The 26,461-nt window shown below is 49.6% G+C and overlaps 1 protein-coding gene across 1 annotated transcript in view; it reads left to right on the plus strand.

Moving 5' to 3' along the window:
• The first annotated feature begins 24,962 nt into the window (after window positions 1-24,962).
• Window positions 24,963-26,461, plus strand: part of IFNGR2 (interferon gamma receptor 2) — a 34,716-nt gene continuing 33,217 nt past the window's right edge. The window contains exon 1 of the mRNA XM_024239362.3: window positions 24,963-25,221. Within this exon, the coding sequence (XP_024095130.1) occupies window positions 25,155-25,221 (67 nt within the window). The 5' untranslated portion in view covers window positions 24,963-25,154. The remainder of the gene's footprint in view (window positions 25,222-26,461) is intronic.

Raw genomic sequence — 26,461 nt, forward strand, 5'->3', positions numbered from 1 at the left:
CGCTGTGACTCGCTCTGACTCACACAACAGGATGGCAGAGGCTTGGCAAGACAGGAAGCCAACGCCTGGGGCAGCAGCCAGGTCTGTGCTCCCGGAAATCCACATTTGGTCAAAGGGGACACTTCGGGGTTGGTCCTCCCTCTGGCTGGGTTGGCCCAGTTTCTTCCTGCCTCACCCCCATGCTTCAGAGACTCCTCCACGCAGAGCTGGTCTTAAAGCATAAACAAAACCCATGGATGATGCGGCCACAGAGATGAAATGGCAAGACCCCGGAGGATGCTGGAGGAATGTGTGACCTCTAATTAAGCAGAGCATCTGTGAGCTGGATGTCCCATACCCGTTAGCCGTCACTCCCCGTCTCCCCTCCTGCCAGCCCCTGGCATCCATTGATGTACTTTCTGTCTCTATGAATGTGCCCATTTTGGAAATTTTACACAAAGAGGATCATACAATACATGACCTTTGTGACTGGCTTCTTTCACTCAGCATCACATTTTTGAGGTTGGTCCATGACGAAGCGTGTATCAGTGCTTCTTTTCTTTATTGCCAAATAATTTCCGCCATTTGGATATGTCGCATGCTATGTATCTAGTTATAAGTTGATGGACATTTGGCTTGTTGCCACTTTTGGGGGCAATTATGAGCAGTGTTTTAGGGGCCCACTTTCTTTTTCTTTTTTCTTTTCTTTTTTTTAACACGGTCTCACTCTGTCGCCCAGGCTGGAGTGCAGTGGCACAGTCACAGCTCACTGCAGCCTCACCCTCCTGGGCTCAAGCAATCCTCCCACTTTAGCCTCCTGAGTAGCTGGGACTACAGGCATGAGCCACCACATCCAGCTAATTTTTTTTTCTTTTTTTTTTTTCATAAAGACAGGGTTTCGCCACGTTGCCCAGGCTGGTCTCAAACTCCTGGGCTCAAATGATCCCCTGGCCTCGACCTCCGAAACTGCTGGGTGCTGGGATTACAGGTGTGAGCCACCACTCCCAGTCTAGGGGCCCGCTTTCAAATCACAAGCAGCCACTTTCTGGAAGGCACCTCATCATGCATTGGCAGGGCTATGTCCCTCACAAGTTGCCCCAGACGACGCTCTTCCCAAGTGACTTCTGCTCCAGGTCCACTGTTCAGGCTCCCCTTGGTCCTAACCCCTCCAGACATCCAGCCTTGGGGGGATCCTGGGCCCCTACTGTTCTTTCCTATATCAGCCTCAGCCAAGCTCTCCCCACCCCTCAATCCATCAGACGTCCTCCAGTGACACTGAACTTCAAAGAAAGAGCAGAGGCCGGGTGCGGTGGCTCATGTCTGTAATCCCAGCACTTTGGGAGGCTGAGGCGAGTGGATCACCTGAGGTCAGGAGTTCGAGACCAGCCTGCCCAACATGGTGAAACCCTGTCTCTACTAAAAATACAAAAAAAATTAGACAAGCATGGTGGCGGGCACCTGTAATCCCAGCTACTCGGGAGGCTGAGGCAGGAGAATTGCTTGAACCTGGGAGGTGGAGGTTGCAGTGAGCCTAGATTGTGCTACTACACTCCTGCCTGGGCTACAGAGAGAGACCCTGTCTCAAAAAATAAAGAAAGAAAGAAAAGAAGAAAGGGAGAGAGGGAGGGAGGAAGGAAAGAAGGAAGGAAGGAAGGAAGGAAGGAAAAAGAAAAGTAAAGAAAAGAAGAAAGGAAAAGAAAAGAAAGGAAAATAAAAGAACGGAAGAAAGAAAGAGTAGAGAGGCCCAGTCGCTCTTCTCAGAGTCTCCGTGGCATCTCGGTAGATTTGCTGATCCCTTTACATAACCCAAGTTGAGGCATCCCCTAATTTCACCCACAGATGCTACTAAACCCAGGCCCTTGTCCAGCCAAAACCATCCTGCCAAGCTCCCACCACCTCCATCAGCATCATTTTCAGGTTGTTGTTTATCACTGGTTGTTGGTCATCTATGTCACCTAAGAGGCCACTCATGACATTAGCCCTTGACTTCAAAAAGGACCTCAAAGAAAATTCCAGTTTTCACTCCAAAAGGAGAAATCAGGCCAAGCTGTGATGGCTCATGCCTGTATTCCCAGCACTATGGGAGGCTGACGCAGGTGGATCGCTTGAGCCCAGGAATTTGAGACCACCCTGGGCAACCCTGTCTTTCCAAAAAAATACAAAAAATTAGCTGGGCATGGTGGTGCGTGCCTGTAGTCTCAGCTAGTCAGGAGGCTGAGGTGGGAGGATCACTTAAGCCTGGGAGGTTGAGGCTGCAGTGAGCGGAGATGGTGCCACTGCACTCCAGCCTAGATGACAGAGCAAGACGCTGTCTCAAAAACTAGCAAACTAAACAAAAGGAGAAACTGCTGGCAGCCCCTAATCTAGTACTGTCCCAGCTCCACCCACCTTCAGATCCAGCCTCCTCCCCTGGCACACAGGAGCCCCCTCCTCTGACTGTGCTGAAAGTGAGGGAAGATCCCCTCTGGGGAGAGAGCTGTAGCCTTGACCTCTGCACACCTTACTTATCCAGAGCACGAGGCAAGTCCGCTGACTCATCCTGGTTTACCCTGGGCTTTCCCAGTTTCAGCACTGAAAGTCCCGCATCTGGAAAAGCCCCTGAGTCGCTGACAAACCCGACAGTCCGGACCATGCAAAGCACAGTGCATGGTGCTTTAGCCACAAAGTTGATTGAAAAGTCAGAGGCAGTGAGCCACAGGAAGCGCCACGTGACCCATACTGTGAGGAGGACACAGGAAACCAACCCTCACCGTGTCCTGCCAGGGGGTTAACCCGTCTACAAGCATCAGGGTTGCCATTCCAGAGATCAGCAAACTGAACAGCAGTCGTGACTTGTCCTCGCCTGCGAGACAAGCGAGTAACAAATCCATGAAGGGAAGCACGCGGAATTGAGCAAGGGAGCAGGGCCTGATGTCATTTTGGCGTTTTTTTTCTTTTAATGATTGAGGTAAAATTCACATAACATAAATTAACCATTTTAAAGTGTACAATTCAGAAGCATTTGGTACATTCACACTGTTGTGCAAGCACCACCTGTATCTAGTTGCAAAATATTTTCACTTCCCCAAAAGGAAACTGTCCCCATCAAGCAGCCACACCCTACTCCCTCACCCCTGCCCCCAGCCTCTGACAACCACCGATGTACCTTTTGTCTCTATGGATTTGCCTTTACTGAACAATTCATATTAATGGAGCCATACAATATGTAGTACTTTGCGACTGACTTTTTTTACTCAGCATCAATTTTTTTTTTCTTTTTCTTCGAGACAGAGTCTTGCTCTGTCATCCAGGCTGGAGTGCAGTGGCATGATCTCGGCTCACTGCAACCTCCGCCTCCTGGGCTCAAGCGATTCACATGCCTCAGCCTCCTGAGTAGCTGGGACTGCAGGTGTGCACCACCATGCATGGCTAAATTTTTTTTTTTTTTTTAAGAGAGGGAGGTCTTACTATATTGCCCAGACTGGTCTCCAATTCCTGGCCTCAAGCGATCCTCCTTCCTCGGCTTCTCAAAGTGCTGGGATTACAGGCTTGAGCCACTGCGCCCAGCCTATCATCCTGGTTTTGTTTTTTGGGTTTTTTGTTTGTTTGTTTGTTTTTGAGACCGAGTTTCACTCTTGTCACCAAGGCTGGAGTGCAATGGTGCAATCTTGGCTCACTGCAACCTCAGCCTCCTGAGTTCAAGTGATTCTCCTGCCTCAGCCTCTCAAGTAGTTGTGACTACAGGCGTGTGCCACCACATGTGGCTAATTTTTGTATTTTTAGTAGAGGCAGGGTTTCACCATATTGGCCAGCCTGATCTCAAACCCCTGATCTCAAGTGATCCTCCCACTTTGGCCTCCCAAAGTGCTGGGATTTCAAGTGTGAGCCACCGTGCCTGGCTGCCTCATCAATTCTCTATAAACATTTATTAACGAGAAGTCAGTTGAGCTGTTTCTATGTATTTGTTTCCAGAAAGAAACAGGGTGCACCTAGACCACCCTGGATCTCAGTAAAAGGCTCTCTTCCCTTTAAATAACTGATCGAGAACTTCTAATTATTCTTCTATGAACCTTAGAATGTACCAAGAAAATCCATTCTGCAGAGTCTTATTTCTGGGCATCCTGTGCACATGAGCTGAGAGGAATCTGATTTTTATGCAGCGCTGAATGTCATCAAAAGGCTTCGAGGAAGAGTTTCCTGAGTTTCCTTGATGTTCGCAGCGCTTACTGTTACTTTCACACTTAGCTAAGTAACCTTTGATACTGTGTGGTTATAACATAATAACCACAGGTCCTTTGTCTTCTCTGTCAAGAGTGAAGAATTCGAAGGACTTTAACCACTGGTAAAAGTGTCTTCTCACATAAACCGCATAGCAGCAAGCATTACATGAACCAGCTGGTTATTCTCACTAAATGGGTTAGATACAAGTTACAAGCCGATCGCGAAGCTGCCTAGACTGGATTGAGTGTAGGTTAGCCAAACGGCATGATTGAGAAGATAAATCTCATCTGTCCACCCTTTTCCCATTAGTTCCAAGCCAGCCTCGCCGCTGAGCCCAGCTTCCCAAGCCTCTCTGAAGATGGCGTCAGGCAGTCCAAGACAAGTTTAGCTAAGAGTGCTTCTGGCCATCCCAGGCTGCAATCACGCCTTCCTTTGCCATCTGGGCTCTCCCCAGGTTAGTGGAACTGCTTTCAGGAAGGTGAGTCCTCCCCTGTGGAGTGCCTGGAGTAGGGACTGGTCACTAGCGTTAAGTGCCCAGGGAGGGAGCACGTATACATGAATCACTTTTTAGAAGAGACAATAACCCACTCAAAAAAGGGCAACAGCCAGACTGGTAGCTCATGCATGTAATTCCAGCATTTGGGAGGCTGAGACGGGAGGATGGCTTGAGCCCAGGAGTTTAAGACCAGCCAGCGTAACTTAGTGAGACCCTCGTCTCTATAATTTTTTTTTTTTTTAATTAGCTGGGCATGGTGACCCCTACCTGTAGTCTCAGCCACTTGGGAGGCTGAGGTGGGAGGATGGCTTGACCCTAGGAAGTTGAGGCTGCAGTGAGCTATGATCATGCCACTGCACCCCAAACTGGGCAACAGAACAAGACAAAAAAAAAAGAGGGGTGGGGGACAAAAGATGTGATAATAGAAAAAGAGATTCAAGTGTTGTTAAACAATGGATGGCCAGCCGGGTGCAGTGGCTCACACCTGTAATCCCAGCACTTTGGGAGGCCGAGGCAGGCGTATCACCTGAGGTCAGGAGTTCAAGACCAGCCTCAACATGGAGAAACCCCATCTCTACTTAAAAAAAAATACAAAATTAGCTGGGCGTGGTGGTGCATGCCCGTAATCCCAGCTACTCAGGAGGCTGAGGCAGGAGAATTGCTTGAACCTGGGAGGCAGAGGTTGCGGTGAGCCGAGATTGTGCCATTGCGCTCCAGCGCGAAACTCTGTCTCAAACAACAATGGATGGCCAACTTCACCCACGGTCAAAAAATCCAAATCAAACAACAATGAGATATCCTGGGGGTGGGGGGCAGTTTCATGGGCAAATATTACCCCGTTTAATATCCTTGGTACCAGTGAGGTTGTGGGGAAAGAATTTGCTCACTAGCGCCCCCTGAAGGAGACCTGAGCACCTTTCCTGGCCTTGGGGCCTCCAAACCAGCTTCCTGTATCTTCCAAGGATTGTGCTACCAGTGACCTTCCATTAATTTGTTTTCTGCTTAAACTAGCTAGGGTGGGTTCTGTTGTTTCCAACTTGGCCTCTAACACAAGGCCTCTGAGCTTCAGTTTTCCTCCCAGGTGAGAAGGGGATACTGCTCCCTTCTTTACAAGTGGGTTGAGAGCATTTCCCGAAATAACATCTCAAGTACGGCTGTTCACTAGATGGGTGTGTTATCAGCCCCTGTCCACAACCCCTTATCTGGGAACCTCAGGGGCCAGAAATATTTCGTGAGTTGGGTTTTTTGGTTTGTTTTTAAGATGGGAGGGGGTCTCACTATATTGCCCAGGCTGGTCTCAAACTCCTGGCCTCAATAAATCCTCCCATCTTGGCCTCCCAAAGTGCTGGGATTACAGGCGTGAGCACCCAGCCTAATTTGGCATTTTAGAAAAGCGATATGGTGCAGGTAATATTAGGTAGCACTCTCAGCATGTTTTGGGCAGCACCCTGTAATCAAACCATTTCTAATTTTCTAGGGAAAGTGTATCCATTTCACATTTAATGGAAGAATTAAGGACTATATCTAGTTTGATATTAATTCAAGTCAGGAGTTAAGAAAATGTTTGTGATTTTCAGAGCTCTTTGGATTTTGGAGCTGTAAGTTGGAATTTATTTTCCCATGACCTAAATATTTTATTCTGTGATACTTCATTTTTTTGTTTTGTTTTGTTTTGCTTTGTTTTTGAGATGGAGTCTCACTCTGCTATCCAGGCTGGAGTGCAGTGGTGTGATCTCGGCTCACTGCAACCTGAGCCTCCTGGGTTCAAGCGATTTTAGAGCCTCAGCCTCCCAAGTAGCTGGGATTACAGGTGCCCACCACCATGGCTGGCTACTTTCTGTATTTTTAGTAGAGACAGGGTTTCACCATGTTGGCCAGGCTGGTTTCAAACTCCTGACCTCAAGTGATCCTCCCACCTCGGCCTCCCAAAATGCTGGGATTACAGGTGTGAGCCACCGTGCCCAGCCTGATACTTGGTTTTTAAAAATCCTTCGACACAGGACTGGAGTGTGACATCTGCAGCTCTCGTGGGAAGAGCTCGGGCCCCTTGGCTTATTCTTGCTTCTGAGCAGTCCCAGTGACCTTCAGCCTGAGGCAGGTGAGCCCCAGGTAGTTTATGACATCGCTGGGTTGTTGGCCTCTCCAAGCCCAAAGTGACACTAGCATTTCTCTAGGCCTTGAACTACCTGGGGAGTCAGAGCTACCAGCATTGAATGGGCATCAGTTTGTTTTTGTTTTTGTTTTTGTTTTGAGACGGAGTCTCACTCTGTCGCCCAGGGTGGAGTGCAGTGACGCAATCTCGGCTCACTGCAAGCTCCGCCTACCGGGTTCACGCCATTCTCCTGCCTCAGCCTCCCTAGTAGCTGGGACTACAGGCACCTGCCACCACGCCCAGCTAATTTTTTGTATTTTTAGTAGAGATGGGGTTTCACTGTGTTAACCAGGCTGGTCTCCATCTCCTGACCTTGTGATCCACCCACCTCGGCCTCCGAAAGTGCTGGGATTATAGGCATGAGCCACCACACCTGGCCGAATGGGCATCAGTTTTACATACGGGTCCTGAACTGATTTCCGTGGGAGGAAATCCCAGAATTCCCAATTCAGATTAAGGGTGGGACATCCCTAGGTTAAAATTCTCTTATTAAGGTTCTCTAAGAAGTCACATTTGAGCATACAGTTGGACTACTACTGCAGCAATCACTGACTGAGCATTTTGCAACCCTATTTTTAAGGTGCCTATGTAGTTTTTTCCCTTTTGTCACAGCTTAATTGAGGTATAACTGGTATCTATTATGCTGTGCATGTTTTAAATATACATTTTGATAAGTTTTTAACATATGTGAAATCATCCCCACAATCAAAATAATAAAGATCCGTTACCCTCAAAATGTCCTTGTTGTACACAGTTTTGAAATAAATGTTGTTGGAATTATAAGAGGAAGTAGGCTGGGCACAGTGGCTCATGCCTATAATCCCAGCACTTTGGGAGGCTGAAGCCAGCAGATCACTGCACTGCTGCACTGCTGGCTTGAAGATGGAAGCGGGGAGCATGAGTTAAGGAATGTGCCCAGGCATGGTGGCTAACCCCTGTAATCCCAGCACTGTGGGGGCCAAAGCAGGCAGATCACCTGAGGTCAGGAGTTTGAAACCAGCCGGACCAACATGGTGAAACCCCATCTCTACTAAAAATACAAAATTAGCCGGGTGTGGTGGCACATGCTTGTAATCCCAGCTACTTGGGAGGCTGAGGCAAGAGAATCGCTTGAACCTGGGAGGCAGAGGTTGCAGTGAGCCGAGATCATGCCACTGCACTCCAGCCTGGCAACAAGAGCGAAACTCTGTCTCAAAAACTAAAATAAAATAAAATAAGAGAAAGTAAAATTTTTCTCTCTTACCAAGCTCTTGCTTTTAAGGGACAAATCCAGTTGCTTGACTTTTTGATTTTCTATTTTTTAAAGAGCAAACTAAAGTCAAAAGAGAGTCTAGATTCAATAGTACCAACAGGGTTACACATAATTAATACTACCCTATTTGTAAGTTTCTATCTGTCACTTCAAAAAGAAGCCAAGGTGACATAATGTGGTTGTGGGCTAAAGCAACTCCATTTCGGATGCTGATCTGCCGTGTTGGCTGCTGACTAACCCAGTTTCAGAAATGCCTCTAAAGAGTTCTACTCTACCGTTCCCTTGCATAAGACCATGTACTTACTGTAAATCCTGCCCTTAGGTCAAAACAATCTTGATGTTATCGTGCACATTATGACACACATAGATAGCATTCTGGTCTTTTCCTGGAAGCTCACCTCCCGGCGGAGCACATAGCCCCTTTCCCTATGGCTTACAAGCCCTGGGTCTGGGGGTAACAGTGGGGGATGTACCTGTCTTGTACTGCCCAAGACCAAGCTTCTGTCTACAAATTCCCCAATAAACTACCCTTTTCTGACAAACTGGATTTGTCTGCCACATTCCTTGGTTTCTCAGCTCCTTTTGCATTTGGGGGTGACTTTGCATATAGAGCCCCGGGATTGTTTCCTGGAATGGAAAAAGGAAATTAATGTGAAAACTGGTGAGATCCAAATAAAACCTGAAGTTTAGTTAATATTAAGATGCCAATGCTGTTTTCTGGGTTTTGACAAATATCTTAGAAATGTAAGATGTTGGCCAGGCATGGTGGCTCGCACCTATAATCCCAGCACTTTGGGAGGCCAAGGCAGGTGGATCACTTGAGGTCAGGAGTTTCAGACCAGCCTGTCTCTACCAAAAATATAAAAGTAGCTGGGCGTGGTGGCAGGTGCCTGTACTCCCAGCTACTCAGGAGCCTGAGGCAGGAGAATCGCTAGAACTTGGGAAGCAGAGGTTACAGTGAGCTGAGATGGCACCACTGAACTCCAGCCTGGGCGACAGAGCGAGATGCCATCTCAAAAAAAAAAAGTAACAACAAAACACATTTCACTTTTTAGTGCTGCCTTTCCCTAATTGGTTTTATCACCTTTTCTCTCTTTTCCATGTCACCTGTGCAGTCCTTTACCTATCTTCTGCAGCCATGTCTAAATGCAAGGTTGAACAGAAGGCTGGTATTTCGATTCTTGAAAATAAGACTAATCTGCTTCTAAAGTGAAGAGAGTAAGGAATTCCATTTGTGGACCAGGAACCGTCTTTTTTGTTTGTGCTTGCTCTGATGCCAGCACTGCTACCGTTTGGGGAAATGCTTGTGGGAGGATAGCATGTACACATCCGAGCACCCCCCTGCAGAAAGATCATGTCTCCTTTCCCCACCGGCACCTCCAGAAAGTTTTGTTTCCCAGCCCTAGGCTCCAAGGTTGGAAGTCTCCAGGAGGAAGGGAGTGGGCCAGCAGGCAGGGAGGCTGGTCAAGAGGGTTCCTAGGGGACAGCCATCCCTCCACACCTTTCTTGGGCTTTGTCCAACCCTAGAACCCTGGAAAGTTGGGCATGGAGCCTTGAGTAGCCATAGGTGAGGGGGACCCAGATGCCTGGGACCTCAAAAGTTTCCAGGAGTGGGGGCCTCAAACAGCAGCTCCACCCACTTTGAATAAACTGCTGAGTTGTGCTCATAGCAGATGTCACGCCCATCCGTGTAAAGAGACCACCAAACAGGCTTTGTGTGAGCAACAAGGCTGTTTATTTCACCTGGGTGCAGGCAGGCTGAGTCCGAAAAAGGAGTCAGTGAAGGGAGATAGGAGTGGGGCCGTTTTATAGGATTTGGGTAGGTAGTGGAAAATTACAGTCAAAGGGGGTTGTTCTCTGCTGGGCAGGGGAGGGGGTCACAAGGTGCTCAGTGGGGGAGCTTCTGAGCCAGGAGAAGGAATTTCACAAGGTAATGTCATCAGTTAAGGCAGGAACCAGCCATTTTCACTTATTTTGTGATTCTTCAGTTACTTCAGGACATCTGGGTGTGTATGTGCAGGTGTGGGCTCAGAGGCCTGACAGCAGGTTCAAGGCCAGCCCAGCCATCCCTCCACACCTTTCCTGGGCTCTGTCCAACCCTAGAATCCTGGAAAATTGGGCATGGAGCCTGATTTAATTTGACTTAGACAGCAAAAGTGATATGATGGTTCTTGTTTCCGAGTGTTGTGAAGAAATGCACAGCAGTTCCCAGCTACTTGGTAAAAGACCCACCCTTTAGGCTGATGAAAAAACTTATCTAGGTCAGGAAGTGCATCCTGTTTTCAGTAATCAAATCTGCCCAGTGATCCATCTAGCTTCCTATTTATGCAACACATCTTACTTGTAGATAATTACCAAATTCTTGAAGGCCAGGCTGGGCGGCTCACATCTGTAGTTCTAGCTACCCAGGAGGCTAAGGTGGGAGGATTGCTTGAGCTCAGGAGTTCGAGGCCAGCTTGGGCAACAAAGCAAGACCCCGGTTTTAAAATTTAAAAGAAAGAAAGAATGGAAGGAAGGAAAAAAAGTCCTACAGGAGGTTGAAGTTGAAGTTTAGCGACAACGCTTTGGTCACCGATGTATCTCAAGTGTCTAGAACAATGCCTGGCATCTAAGGAGTGCTTAGTAAATATTTGTTGAGGAATAAAAAAGTAAATGAGTTTGTCTCTCTCTGTTTTTTTTGGCGGAGGAGTGGGCAGGGTCTCGCTCTATCACCCAGGCTGGAATGTAGTGATGCAATCATGGCTCACTGCAGCCTCGAACTCCTGGGCCTGGGCGATTCTCCTGCCTCAGCCTCCCTAGTAGCTGGGACTACAGGTGCACACCACCAAGCCCAGTTAATATATTTTTTTTTTTTTGAGATGGAGTTTCACTCTTGTTGCCCAGGCTGGGGTACAGTGGAGCGATCCCAGCTCATGGCAACCTCTGCCCCCTGGGTTCAAGCAATTCTCCTGCCTCAGCCTCCTGAGTAGCTTGGATTACGGGCATGCACCACCACGCCTGGCTAATTTTGTATTTTTAGTAGAGACGAGGTTTCTTCATGTTGGTCAGGCTGCTCTCAAACTCCTGACCTCAGGTGATCTGCTCACTTTGGCCTCCCAAAGTGTTGGGATTACAGGCATGAGCCACCGTGCCTGGCCTCTAATTTTTTTTTTTTTTTTTTTGAGAGATGGGGCTTTGCCACATTATCCATGCTGGTCTTGAACTCCTGGGCTCAAGCAATCCTCCCGCCTCGGTCTCCCGAAGTGCTTGGATTACAGGTGTGAGCCACCACACCTGGCTGAATCTCTTTTTGATACTTGGATAAGTCAAAGCTTCAGCATTAGAATATCATATCTGGTAGTGTTGCCTTTATTTGAGCCAACGTTTTTTGAGGTGAGGCTGTTTCCTAGGCAATGTGAGTGATGTTCATTTGGAAAACAGGAATGTCCCTGAGTCTTGAGTAAAGTGGGTTCTGGAGCTTCCTTTGCCTAGATGCCCCAATGCTACCTGGGGGAATGAGTTAGGAGGCATGTGTGGATGTGCCCAGGTCCCTGGGTGTTGGACTGGACTGTGCTGGGAGGAATGGTGCCCTCCCCGCTGCATGAACTGGCAGGCCCAGGCAGGGTGGAGGCTCCCCCAAGCCAGGGCAGGTCATGAGACTGTGAGTTGGGGGTGCAGCCCATTGACAGATGAGAAGAAACTGCCACTCAGTGGACACCCTCCAAGTGCCTTGGGGATGTTGAAAAGCTCTGTGGATTCGTGCTTGTCTAGCTCAGCCAGAGGGGCCACCCCAGTTCCTGCCATGGGCTCCCCAACTCCCACACAGAGAGTCCAGCCACCTGGGGATCTACCACTAATGCTGGAACAGAGGAAAAGGAGGGGATTTGACAGAATCTCCTACTGCAGACCCCAAGAGAATCACCTGGGACTGGATGTAATCCAACTTGCAATCCACTCATGTCCTTTCCATTGCACGATCACCGTCGTTCCAGACACTAGATGCTGTGTTCAGCGATTGACCGGGCATTCTCTGTCGCTGCCACTAAAACATAAGCTCCGCAAGCTCAGAGTTTTTATCTGTTGTGCTCAGAACAGGGCCTAGCATAGAGTAGATGCTCAGTAAGTAAATATGTGCTAAATACATGAAAGAAGCGAGGGCGGAAGGGAGAGAAGGCACCACATTCCAGACCACCGCGTCCTTTCTGAACATGCTCCACCGCCCCTAGGCTCTCTGTGTTCTTGCCCTTATCCACAAAGGTACCCACATGAATTCATGTTTGCTTTGCTTGGATCTGTTTTGTATGGATACACCAGAAGTCACACACTATGATGTTTGAGGTTTCCAAGATAAAAAGAAAGCTCACAGTGACAATAGTTTAAGATTCTGCAAAAGAAAGGACATTACATTAACAATGTATTTAACATTCACAAAATGTAGCATAATCTCTACATAATGGCTTACGCCCAGTGCCCATGACTGGGCAAGTCACTATACCCGGGAGTCGGCCAAGGGAGGCTGAAGCTTGAGGGCTGCTGACAGTGAATTTGAGGCATTCGGCATCTCCTCTTATCGCTGGTCAAGGCGTGTTCAGGGCTTTGCAAAGTCAAGACTATACCTGTAGAGAATGTCCTGAAACTACAGGCAACCTGATTTTCAAACAATCCTGAAACACAGGAGAAGCAAAAGGTTCCTTCCTCTCCTGTTCTGTGTGTGGTTTCTACACACTTTTCAGAAAGGGTGAAATAATGCTGCCTTCTGGCCGTTTTGCTGGTGCTTAAAAATTGAGGAGTTTCAGGATATGAATTTTGGCCATTTCTGTATTGTAAGACTATGGAGGAATTGTTTTTTCTTCTTTATACTTTTCTGTATTTTATAGTTCCTTGACAATGAACAAGTACTACTTTTTTTTTTTTTTTTTTTTTTTTTTTTTTTTTTTTTTTTTTTTTTCTGAGATGGAGTCTCGCTCTGTCACCCAGGCTGGAGTGCAGTGGCGTGATCTCGGCTCACTGCAACCTCTGCCCCAGGTTCAAGTGATTCTCCTATCTCAGCCTCCTGAGTAGCTGGGATTACAGGTGTGTGCCACCATGCCCAGCTAATTTTTGTATTACTAGTAGAGACGGGGTTTCACCATGTTGTCCAGGCTGGTCTCGAGCTCCTGACCTCAAGTGATCCGCCCACCTCAACCTCCCAAAGTGCTGGGATTACAGGCGTGAGCCACCATGCCTGGCCCAAGTACTACTATTATAAAGACAACAGCAACAAAAAAGTTAGAAAAATTTATGGGCTGGGTGTGGTGGCTCACACCTGTAATCCCAGCACTTTGGGAGGCTGAAGTGGGAGGATCACCTGAAGCCAGGAGTTCGAGACCAGCCTGGGCGACATACTACGACTCCATCTTTAAAAGAATATATTTTTTAAATTAGCTCATGTGGCGGCACGTATTGGTAGTCCCAGCTACTCAGGAGACTGAGACAGGAGGATGGCTTGACCCCAGGAGTTCCAGGCTGCGGTGAAATATGATTGTGCCACTGCACTCTGGCCTGGGCAACAGAGATCCTGTCTTTAAAAAGCAAAAACAAACAAACAAACAAAAAACTTGTGTATTTAAGTTTACAAGTTCCAAATCAATTAAAATTTCATTTTAAGTTATCCCATATACTAAGGGCCCCCACAGAGGTACAAATCCTAACAAAAGCAAAAATAGCCATTGTCCATAGCAGAAGTCAGACTGAAAGCAAAACGTGTGTGCCTGTAAACTGCCCTTCTCTTTTTTTTTTTTTTCTTTTGAGATGGAGTGTCACTCTGTTGCCCAAGCTGGTGTGCAGTGGCACGATCTCAGCTCGCTGCAACCTCCGCCTCCTGGATTCAATCGATTCTCCTGCCCCAGCATACCGAGTAGCATGCCCACCACCATGCCCGGCTAATTTTTGTATTTTTAGTAGAGACGGGGTTTCACCATGTTGGCCAGGCTGGTCTAGAACTCCTGACCTCAAGTAAGCTGCCCGTCTTGGCCTCCCAAAGTGCTGGGATTACAGGTGTGAGCCACCACGCCCGGCCTCCAGGAGACTTGGATCCTTAGACCACACACCAGCTTGCCCTGGCAGCCTTAGTCCTGGCAAGAGCCTCTGCAAGGGGAATGTGTTCCCAGAAAGAACTGCTTGTGGAGAGGAAGGAGTTAAATAAAGAACATGCTGTCCCAGTAACCTCTCCCTCCCTCCTGTAGAACTAACGACCGGCCACACTCACCAGGCCAGGTCCCCACTGTTACCTTTTCACAACCAGAAAATTATAGTCTTGTCCATAAATGGATTTGGATAGATTATTCAAGAAGCACAGCAACTCCCTTCCACCCTCACTTGCCCTGAATCCCCAGCCCCAGAAAGCAATTTTAATCTCTCTACCTCCTCCTTAGTTGAAGGCAGGCTTTGACTAAGCTAATTTAACAATACACTGAATTTAACAAGAAAAGGACAAGAACCAGCCCCAGGAAATGTAGCCCTATAAGGGCCACAGGCCTGCAGATTTTGAGAGGAGGGGAATGCTGGCGTGGTGGCAGCCTAGGGCTGCCAGGCTCTGGGTGTGTGTTGGGAGGGGGGGTTGGGTGTGTGTGTGTGTGTGTGTGTGTGTGTGTGTGTATGTATGCGCACGCACGCACGCTGGGCAGGGGTGAAGCGGACGGGCCAAAATGGAAGTGGGGCAAAGAGTCCAAGGTCCAGACGCTGAGAGCTGCCACCTATCTGTCCAGTGTCATTCTCTGTAGCCCCTATGGTGGGCTGAATAATGACCCCCAGAGATGTCCACAACCTAACCCCCAACATTTGCGAATATGTTACCTTCCATGATAAAGGGGAGTTGGCAGATGTGACTAAGCTAAGGGTCTCGAGATGGAAAGATGATCCTAGATTATTGGGTGGGCCCAATGTCATCACAAGGGTCCTCGCATGGGGAAGAGGCAGGCAGGAGGGTCCGAGGAGGAGGGGTGGGGATGGAAGCAGAGATTAGAGTGGTTTGAAGATGGCTTGAAGATGGAAGCGGGGAGCATGAGTTAAGGAATGCGGCCGGGCGCAGTGGCTCATGCCTGTAATCCCAGCACTTTGGGGGGCCAAGGCGGGCGGATCACCTGAGGTCAGGAGTTCAAGACCAGCCTGGCCAAAATGGCAAAACCCCATCTCTACTAAAAATAAAAAATAAAAATAAAAAAAAAAATAGCCGGGCCTGGTGGCATGTGCCTCTAATCCCAGCTACTCAGGGGGCTGAGGCACGAGAATCGCTTGAACCCAGGAGGTGGAGATTACAGTGACCCCAGATCGCACCATTGCACTGCAGCCTGGGAGACAGAGAAAGACTCCATCCCAAAAAAAGAAGAAAAGAATGTGGCAGCCTCTCTAGAAGCTGCAAAGGTCAAGGAACTGATTCTCCCCAGAGCCTCTGGAAGGACCACAGCCTTGCCAATCCATTTTGGGTTTCTCTCTTTCTTTCTTCCTTCCTTTTTTTTTTTTTAACAAAGTCTTGCTCTGTTGCCCAGGCTGCAGTGCAGTGGCACCATCTCGGCTTGCTGCAATCTCTGCCTCCTGGATTCAAGAGATCCTCCTATTTCAGGCTCCCTAGCAGCTGGGACTACAGGCATGCACCACCACCCTCCCTTTCTTTTCCTATTCTTTTTTATAGATAGGGTTTCATTCTGTTACCCAGGCTTTGGGTTATATGGAATTGATGTCCCTTTCTTTTTTATAGACAGCGTCTCACTCTGTCACCCAGGCTGGAATGCAGTGGTGCAATCATAGCTCACTGCAGCCTCAAACTCCTGGGCTCAAGTGATCCTCCCAACTCAGCCTCTTGAGTAGTCCTCTACAGGTGCCCACCACCACGCCTGGCTAATGTTTTATTTTTTGTAGAGACAGAGTCTTGCTGTGTTGCCCAGGTTGCTCTCAACTCCTAGACTCAAGTGATCCTCGCATCGCAGCCTCCCAAAGTGCTGGGATTACAGGCATGAGCATCCAGCCCCATTTGGGATTTCTGACCTCTAAAACTATAAGAGAATGAATTTTTGTTTTAAGCCACTAAGTTTGTGGGGATGCATTACAGCAGCCATAGGAAACTAATCCAGCTTCCAAGAACTGGGGGCCCGGCCAGACCTCCTCGGGGTGCACTGGCAGAAGAGACTGGCTCACCCATCTCTGAGCTGGGCATCCTCAGCCTGGTTCCCTGCATCTTGAGTCCTACATGGAAGGGTGAAGTCCCTTAGTGTATCTGAACCCAGCATTTCAAAACCCCTTGGAAGTCACCCATGTGCTCCCAGGCAGGCTTCCTAAGAAAATGAAAACATCGAGTTTCTTCATTTGTGGCTAGTATTGCACCCCGTCAGTGTGGCAATGCGGTTCTGTCACCAGAAACGCTGACTGGCAACTTCTGTGTGGTTGTAAAACAGGGACTGGATTCACTGAGACTGATTCCTACGGTGTGGTTCGGCTGTGGCAAGGCAAGCGCAGGTGTTTTTGAGATAGTGACTGTTGCTGTTTCCTTAACAATCTACATAAAATGAGCACCCATCAGGCAGAAGCCGGTGACATCTTCACTTCTGTTTCTCACATCTCTGTTTTATGGGCTCTTTTAAAAAAAATTATTTATTTATTTATTTAATTTATGTATTTTGAGACAGAGTCTCGCTCTGTTACTCAGGCTGGAGTGCAGTGGCATGATTCTGCAACCTCTGCCTCGCGGGTTCAAGCAATCCTCCCACAGCCTCCCGAGTAGCTAGGAATCCAGGCATGGGCCACCACATTTCCGACTAATTTTTGTATTTTTAGCAGAGACAGAGTTTCACCACGTTAGCCAGTTGGTCTCAAACTTGTGAGATCCACTGCCTCAGCCCTCCAAAGTGCTGGGATTATAGGTGTGAGCCACCGCGCTCAGCCTGTGGGCTCTTTTTTTACACATTGGCATAGCCAAAGACCAAGCCCTTTCCAAGACACGTATACACATGCGCGCACACACACACACACACACACACGAGGAAGTCATGCTCTGGAAGGTGAACAAACTCAGAGAATACAAGATTTACAAGGGGTTCAAGTACACACTTTCCAAACCCGAAAAGTAGCAGTAATCAAATCAAAATACATGTTTGGAAAAAATATTCAAATATATTTTTTGAAAGCAAAGAGAGTCACAATAAATAAGGTAAAGAATGTATCTGAAAGGGTATTCATATGTATGTTTGCAAAGAAAGAGAGTTAGACTAACAAGTGTTTTTCATTTTTAGAATATGTGACATTAGATTCTTTGGGTTATATGGAACTAATGTCCCTCATGAAAAATTGTCAAGGAATTGGGGGTGTGTAGGGAGCTCCAGGTGATTCTTTGAGGTGAAATCGTGCGTGATTTTGGGTCCAGTGAAGGTGTATAGTGGGAGGAGGCTCCCACAGAAGGTGGGATTGACACATGCTGGAAAGCATGGCTGCAAGGGAGGTTGGGAATTTGAATTTTCTGGAAGCAGTGAATACTCACAAGACTGAAAATCCTCCCAGTACAGCAAGAACATTCCAAAGATGCTGGACAGTCAGAAATCAAGATAAATGGCCACTACCCTTACCTCATAGATGTGTTATAAGGGTTGGCAGAGCGATATATACAGCACACAGCAGGTCAATAAATGGTACCTCTTCTTATTAGAGGATATGGGCATAGCTCCCTGTTTGCCCACAGCCTTGTAGTGACTCATCAGATGCCCCATGGGCCTCCTCCTGGCTGCGGCTTACAGAAGGGGTCCCCAACCACTGCTCATGAACAGGGGTGAGCTACAAGCAAAGCTTCATCTGTGTTTACCGCCGCTCCCCGTTGCTCACCCCTGAGCTCCTCCTCCTGTCAGATCAGCAGAGGCACTAGCTTCTCATAGGAGCGTGAACCCTATTGTGAACGGCACACGCAGGGGATCTAGGTCGCACACTCCTCATTAGAATCTAGTGACAGATGATCTGTCACTGTCTCCCATCACCGCCTAGTTCCAGGAAAACAAGCTCAGGGCTCCCACTGATTCTACATTATGGTGAGTTGTATAATTATTTCATTATATATTATAAAGTAATAATTAGAGAAATAAAGTGCACAATAAATGGAATGTGCTTGAATCATCCCGAAACCATTCCTCTCTGCTCCCCCGTCCCCCATCCCCCGCCTGGTCCTTGGAAAAATTGTTTTCCACGAAACTGGTCCCTGGTGCCAAAAAGGTTGTGGACCACTGCCTTCCAGCAGCTGCTACCTAGCCTAAGCCTTTGGTTAATAAACTGCTCCTACTCATGCCCAAGCTGCCAGGTTTTTCCTGGAAGTCTGCAGGATCCCAGAGTGCAAAATTATTATTATTATTATTGAGACAGAGTCTTGCTCTATCCCCCAGGCTAAAGTACAGTGGCGCGACCATAGCTCACTGCAGCTTTGAACTCTTCGGCTCAAGCAATCCTCCCATATCAGCCTCCTGAGCAGCTGGGATTATAGGCATAGGCCACCATTCCCAGCTAATTTTTATTTTTAAAAATTTTTTGTAGAGACGAGGTCTTGCTGTGTTGCCCAGGCTGGTCTCCAACTCCTGGGCTCAAGGGATTCTTCCTGTCTCAGCCTCTCAAAGCACCGGGATTACAGGAGTGAGCCACCGCACCCAGTCGGTGAGCAAATTTAAACACACAGAAAAAATGATAGCCTCTTAATCTTTCCAGGAAATGGGGATTGGTTTGAGTTTTTCTGAATTACAAAACCCAAGAGGATTGTTACACAAGTCCTGTCCTGAGAACTCATGAAAAAAAAATCTCAGGCCTGGGCCTTCTAGTTATTACTGGCAGCTTCCCAGGCCCTGGGCTGTGGCCCTGGGGTTGTGGGTGCTTTTCCTACATACCAAAGTCAGGAATATTAAAGCTTCATATACTTAAAGTGTAGGAGTCTCCTGTTTTTCAAGGAGTTAAAAAGGAACTGGAAGATTTTCTTTTCTCTGCCTGTTGTCTCTTCTCCCTGACAAATTTCAGGATATCGGCCGGGCGCAGTGGCTCATGCCTGTAATCCCAGCACTTTGAGAGGCTGAGGCGGGCACATCACATGAGGCTAAGTGTTCAAGACCAGTTTGGCTAATATGGTGAAACCCCGTCTCTACTAAAAATACAAAAATTAGCCAGGCATGGTGGTGGGTGCCTGTAATCCCAGGTACCCAGGAGGCTGAGACACGAGAATCGCCTGAATCTAGGAGGCGGAGGTTGTAGTGAGCCGAGATTGTGCCACTGCACTCCAGCCTGGGTGACAGAGCAAGACTCTGTCTCAAAAAAAAAAAAAAAAATCAGGATATCATTCATTCCCTGTTTTCAGGAGGAATTAAATGTAGAATGCTGTATGTGTAATAGTTACTCTTGTGAGGGTCCCAGACAGGAGGCAAAAGACTAGAGAAGACTGGGCATTACTGGAACAATGTTTTATGATGGCCCCACTGGGGAAGTAGAAATGCAACAAGTGTAGGCTGGTGAAAGGAGGGGGCTGTGGCCCATGACAAACACTGAGAAAACCCAGCCCATCACCGGAGACCTAAGGGAATTCATCCTTTTGCTAACATGCCAATTCCTCTGATGTTGATCCTGGAATTTCTTGAAACAAGGGGCACCAAGTCACATATCAAGGCCCCACTTGGTAACGATCAAGGCCTACTTTGAGCTCGGAGCTCTTACAGCTCTGTTGAATCCAGGGAAGACACTCACCGACCCACTCACAGGTGTCAGCAGCCCTGCCTTTGGCTGTGTCAATCCCCAGGGACACCAATGATGACAGAAAATGGCAGCAAACAGGGGAAGATGGTAGTCAGAGAAGGCAACAGAGTTCTCAGGAAGTGGAGTCCAGAAGTTATAGAATTTGGACTGTGGGTATGGCAGGACTAGGGGGTGGGGGAGGCGTTGGAGACGAAGGCAGGGAGAGGCGCAAACAGGTGGGGTGAACAGCAGAGGAAGAGGCAGACAAGTAGGGCACACGTGACCTTCACGAAGTACAATTTCAAAGACTCACTGATGGAATAGCTGGGTCTTGGGGAGCTGTGGAGTGCCTGATTGGGCACAGAGCTGGGTCTCATTACGAGAAAACTGAACAGCATGATGAGAAGTCTGCTGTGAAATGCATGGGGCTTTGGCACTAGACAGGCCTGGCTAGGAGCCCACACTGCCACTCAATGGCTGTGTGATTTGGGGCATGATCAACCAGATTTTGAACCAACAAGCAAAACCATCATGTGATGTGATGTGTGTGTGTGTGTGTGTGTGTGTGTGTGTGTTGTTATATTACAGAGATTTGACCTCACATAAACATGAGAGACGTGTGCACAGTCCAGGAGAGACAATTTTCCCGTCCGGTGCTGGAGCCTGAAGTCCTTAGGGCAGGAGGCCGGAAAGAGACGGTGGACAAGAGGTGGAGGAAGTAGGGACAAGCTGAAATCTAAGGCTCAGCTGCCACCCTCCTCACCCTGCTCTCCATCGCCACACCTCCAGCTTACAGGACCACATGAGATCCACGAGGAGCTGGAGGAGCCTGGAGCCCGTCTGCATCCCCGCCATCTAGGACGTCAGCAGAGAAGCCACAGGTCGTGAGCTGCAAAGATGGATGCCTTGTGCCCTGCCCCAGCCTCCCAAGGGTAAAGGAATATGGCTGCACCTTTCCTTCCATCTTCCAAGTCTCGCACATTGCTAGGGTTTGAATGTGTCCCCAAATTTCACGTGCTGGAAATTTGATTCCCAATATGGCAGTATGGAGGAATGAGGCCTTTCAGAGGTGATTGGTTATGGTGATCCTGCCCTCATGGATGGGTGGATTCATTCATGGACTAATGGGTTCATGGACCAATGGATTATCATGGGAATGGGGCTGGTGGCTTTATAAAAGAGGGAATGGGCGTGGTGGCTCACTCCTGTAATCCCAACACTTTGGGAGGCCGAGGCAGGTGGATCACTTGAGGTCAGTAGTTCAAGACCAGGGCAACAGGTGAAACACCATCTCTACTAAAAATACAAAAATTAGCTGGGTGTGGTGGCAGGTGCCTGTAATCCCAGCTACTTGGGAGGCTGAGGCAGGAGAATTGCTTGAACCCAGGAGGCAGAGGTTGCAGTGAGCCAAGATCGCACCATTGCACTCCAGCCTGGGCAACAGAGTGATACTCCATCTCAAAAGAAAAAAAAAAAAAAAAGAGGAAGATAAACTGAGCACCTTAGCACCCTCAGCCCCCCTTGCCATGTGACGCCCTGACCACCTCGGGGCTCTGCAGAGAATCTCCACCCGCAGGAAGGCCTTCACCAGATTTAGTCCCTAGATCTTGGACTTCTTAGCCTCCCAAACTGTAAGAAATAAATGCCTTTTCTTTATCAATTACCCAGCTTCAGATATTCTGTTATAAGCAACAGAAAATGGACCAAGACACACACAAACATCCTGCCCTGCCCATGTTACCTCAGAACTTTTCAGGGACGGGAATTCTAGGAAATGCAGTTACAGTTTAGCAGACCTACCGCAGTGCAAACCCACTACAGGCCAAGTCACTGAACTCTGCTGGTGTCCCCATGGGACAGCCATCGCCGGCCTAACTGGGAGGTCTAAGTGTTACAATACCTAGAGAAGCACCACTGGCCAGCAAAAAATGTTGGCTTCTTTCTGCCATCCCCCACCCACTCTCCTGAGGGAGGTGAGAGGAGTCCCTCTAGGCTATTAGAAATGCTTCAGAAAGATCAACTGATTAGAAGGTAAGAAATTAACGGAAAGGGATGGTGCAGATTCAGGGTTTTTAGGGCTGAAGTGTATATAATATATGGAGCTCCCTTTATAAACAAATACACAACTCACTATAAAATTAGGCACAAAAGTATTTCTTTTTTTTTTTTTTTTTTTGAGATGGAGCCTTACTCTGCACTCAGGCTGGAGTGCAGTGGTGCTCTCAGCTCACTGCAACCTCCATCTCCCAGGTTCAAGCAATTCTCGTGCCTCAGCCTCCCAAGTAGCTGGGATTACAGGCACCTGCCACTATGCCTGGCTAATTTTTGTTTTAGTAGAGATGGGGTTTCACCATGTTGGCCAGGCTGGTCTTGAACTCCTGGCCTCAGGTTATCCACCCGCCTCGGCCTCCCAAAGTGCTGGAATTACAGGTGTGAGCCACCACATCTGGCCAAAAGTATTTTCTTAGAATGATAAACAGGTTACAATTTTTTTTTTTTTTTTTTTTTTTTTTTTTTGAGACAGAGTCTTGCTCTGTGGCTCAGGCTAGAGTGCAGTGGCATGATCTCAGCTCACTGCAACCTCCACCTCCTGGGTCATGTGATTCTCCTGTCTCAGCCTCCCGAGTAGCTGGGATTACAGGCACATGCCACCACGCCTGGCTAATTTTTGCATTTTTAGTAGAGACGAGTTTCACCATGTTGGCCAGGCTGGTCTTGAACTCCTGACCTCAGGTGATCCACCTGGCTCAGCCTCCCAAAGCACTGGGATTAGAGGCGTGAGCCACCGCACCCAGCCATCAAAGATGTAACCTTGAAGCAAACTGCAGAAGCCTTTTCCCTTAGCCTTAAAATGGACTCCACGTCCCTCCCTTCTTCACAGTATAAACTCCCTTCACATTTACCTAACTGTATGCTCGTGTCTAGTTACGTGCCTTCTTCGAGGTTCCAGTTGCTAACCTTGAGACAGACCAAGCCTGGAGATCCTGCTGCAAAATTCCAGACATGACCTCAAGGCGTCTAATTAAGAATCCAGCCATTGTTGAGATGATGCCAGCCCACGCTTCCTGTGGACTAGGACCCAAGACAGCCACCGGAACAAGACAAACAGACATTGTACTTAGCATAATCCTTGCCTGACTTCCACATCGTTTTCCCGTTTTAAACCCTTGCCTTGGCCGGGCGCGGTGGCTCACGCCTGTAATCCCAGCACTTTGGGAGGCCGAGGCGGGCAGATCACGAGGTCAGGAGATCGAGACCATCCTGGCTAACACGGTGAAACCCCGTCTCTACAAAAAACACAAAAAATTAGCCGGGTGTGGTGGTGGGCGCCTGCAGTCCCAGCTACTCGGGAGGCTGAGGCAGGAGAACGGCGTGAACCCGGAAGGCGGAGCTTGCAGTGAGCCGAGATCGCACTGCACTCCAGCCTGAGTGACAGAGACTCTGTCTCAAAATAAATAAATAAACAAATAAATAAATAAATAAATAACCCTTGCCTTTCCCACTCCCCATACCCCACAATTCAAAGTGATTGCTTTGGGGATAGGAATCCAACCACTTCCCCTTGCTAGCTTTGGAAATAAAGTCACTTTCTTTCCACCACATCTTGCTCTTGTTAGACTCTGCAAGCAGCCAGCGACTGAACCAGCATTCAGTTACATCCCCTGAGGCAGATGACACTTGCGTGATCCCATAACCGATTTCTTGTTAGAATGTTGGCATCTTTCACCCAGTCGTTTTCTTGTAATTTTATTTATTTGTTTGAAAACGGAAGCCTTCTTGCAATCCTGTCATTTTCAGTGCCTTTTTTTTTTGAGATGGAGTCTCGGTCTGTCACCCAGGCCGGGGTACAGTGGCGCAATCTCCGCTCACTGCAACCTCCGCCTCCCGGGTTCAAGTGATTCTCTTGTCTCAGCCCTCCAAGTAGCTGGGATTACAGGCGCCGGCCACCACGCCTGACTAATTTTTGTATTTTTAGTAGAGACGGGTTTCAGCCATATTGGACAGGCTGGTCTCCAACTCCTGGCCTCATGTGATCCGCCCACCTCGGCCTCCTAAAGTGCTGGGATTACAGGCGTGAGCCACCGCGCCTGGCATCAGTGCACTTTTTGAAGTGATTCCAAGTTATCGCCCGCTTTTTTCATGTGACATATAAATACATCTCTATATCTGGAAATATCCAATGCATAATTCAATTGTCTGCTAGGTATTTCATCACATATTTTCACGAGCGTGGCCAATTTCAAAATAGTTCTACAAAGAGGAAATGCAAGAATGTGGGAAGAGCAAAAGAAAAGCTCTATGTTGCAAAACCCATTTTTGCTAACGTGTCCAGTGGGCTCCCGGGACGACCTGTTTTTAAATTCTTGGTCTCCCTGCACCGCGTCCCTCCTTTGCTGCGCTAGCTTTATGACGCATCTTGGAAGAACAGGGCAGATTTAAAACCCTCTCCCAACAGGCGTCAAACTGGACATGGTGCAGACTCGGGCTGGGGAGCGGGCCTGCGGCTGCCCAGCTGCTAAAGGACTTCCTATTCGTGCACTGCCGCCGGCTCCAGGGCAAACCCCACGCCATTTAGAAATGCTGGAAGTTTCTGTCTCTCCCTCCCCCTGCTCGGAGCCCATTCCCCCCACCCCCAGAGCCCCACCTCCTCCTTCACTGGGCCCTTTCTAACTCCTTCCCCTTAAAACCCTTTTCAAAAGGGGGTTGACAGGAGGCGGAGGTTGCAGTGAGCCGAGATCACCCCACTGCACTCCAGCCTGGTGACTTCGTCTCAGAGAAAAAGGGGAGGGGGGCGGGGGGGAGTTGAAAGCTTAATATGTACTTTGGGGGCTATTAAAGCAAACATTTCGACTAAAGGGGCGAATCCTCGAATTGTGCGATCAAGCACCCGAGAGGAGAGTGAGGGGGGTCAGGAGGTGTGCGGGCTCCAGGGAACGCCCGGGGGCCTGGGCCGGGGTCTCGGGGGGGCCCTTCCGGAAGGATCGCGGCCCCCGAAGGTGGGCGTCCCGCGGGGCTCCAGTCTCCAGGACGTTCCGGGAGGCTCCGCGCTCTGGGAGGCCGGCTGTGTGGGGTCCCCGCGCTGCCGCCGCAGAGGCCCCCCGGGCCGCGGTTCCCCGAGCGGGAAAGTCCCGCGCGGGGGCGGTGGCCTCGGGGGCGGGGCGGGGGCGGGGGCGGGGGCGGGGGCTGGGGCAGGACGGGCTGGGCGCTGGCGGCCGAGCCGAATCCCCTCCGCCGGGACGCCCCGCCGCCGCTCGGGAAGAGGCGGGCCCTGCGCGCCCTGCGCTCGCCATGGCGGTTCGGGCGGCGACGTGAGCGGTTCCGCGGACCCCGAGTGGGGCCCCGGCCGCGAACTGAGCCGCCGCCGAGCGCCCGGGGCCATGCGACCGACGCTGCTGTGGTCGCCGCTGCTGCTGCTCGGAGTCTTCGCCGCCGCGGCCCCGCCAGGTGAGCCGGGCCTGGGCCTCCGCGGCGGGACGCGGGCGCAGCCGCAGCGTGTGGGGGCTGGGAGACTCCCGGATCGTGGGGTGGGGGTAATCTGCCGGGTGTTCAGAGTGGGTGGGAATCTGTGGGGTGCTCTTGGTGGGTGGGATATGCAGAGTGCTCAGATCGGGTGGGAACCTGCGGGTGCCCCGGGTGGGGGTCTGCGGGGTGCCCAGGGCTAGAGGGGCCCGCGGGGAGCCCGCAGCGGGGCTGGGGTGGGCGGCCAGGAGTTCCAGACAGGAGCTGGGCAGGAGCAGGAAGACTGGGGGCACCCCTCCTGGCGTCCTGGCCGCCGGGACACCCCTCTCCGGGAGAAGACACTCGGTGCCCCTCCGTGAAGCCGGTAACCTCGGCTGCGCCACCTCCCCCACCCGCGCGCCCGCGCCGGGAAAGCCAGCGTAGCCCCTGTCTCCGATTTTCTCGGAATGAACAACAGCAAATTGAATCCAGGGCTCGGGCAGGGGCCGCCTCTGCTGGCCACGGGTTCTGCAGCCTGGCGAGACTGCGCTTGGTCCCCGCCTGGAATGCCTCCCGAAGGCCTGGCTGGAAGCTAGACTCAGTCCCTTTGTAGAAGCAGCGGTGGAGCAGGGACCAGCGTCTTGGACGGGTGACCCAGACTCAATTCCGACTTTGGCCGAGGGCATGTTTGACACTGGGTGTGAAATCCAGACAGTTCCCGCGGTCATAGAGATGGAGCAGCAGCATTCAGGCAGGGCTCAGAACTGCCCGAGTCCCTTCAGTGTTGGGGCGGAAGAGGAAGAGTGTCAACTGAGCCAGGCATTTATTTATTTATTTATTTTATTGTTGTTTGAGGCAGGGTGTCGCTCTGTCGCCCAGGCTGGAGTGCAGTGGGCAGCATCTCAGCTACTGCAGCCTCCGCCTCCCGTGCTCAAGCGATCCTCCCACCTCAGCCTCCCAAGAAGGTGGGATTATTGGCCACGCCTGGCCAATTTTTGTGTTTTTTGTAGAGAGGAGGTCTCACTATGTTGCCCAGGCTGTTCTTGTACTCCTGGGCTCCAGCAATCCACCCGCCTCGGCCTCTGAAAGCGCTGGGATTACAGGCTTGAGGCACCGTGCCCAGCCGAGCCAGGCTTTTAAAACCGGTTCTGTCCCTACCCAGAGAGCTTCTTACCTGGCGGCCTCCTTAACCTCTGACACCAACTGACCACACTTATGAGCCAAACATAAAAACCAAAAGAAGGCC

Source organism: Pongo abelii, chromosome 22 (genome assembly GCF_028885655.2).
Source record: "Pongo abelii isolate AG06213 chromosome 22, NHGRI_mPonAbe1-v2.0_pri, whole genome shotgun sequence".
In the NCBI taxonomy this organism is placed as follows: Eukaryota; Metazoa; Chordata; class Mammalia; order Primates; family Hominidae; genus Pongo; species Pongo abelii.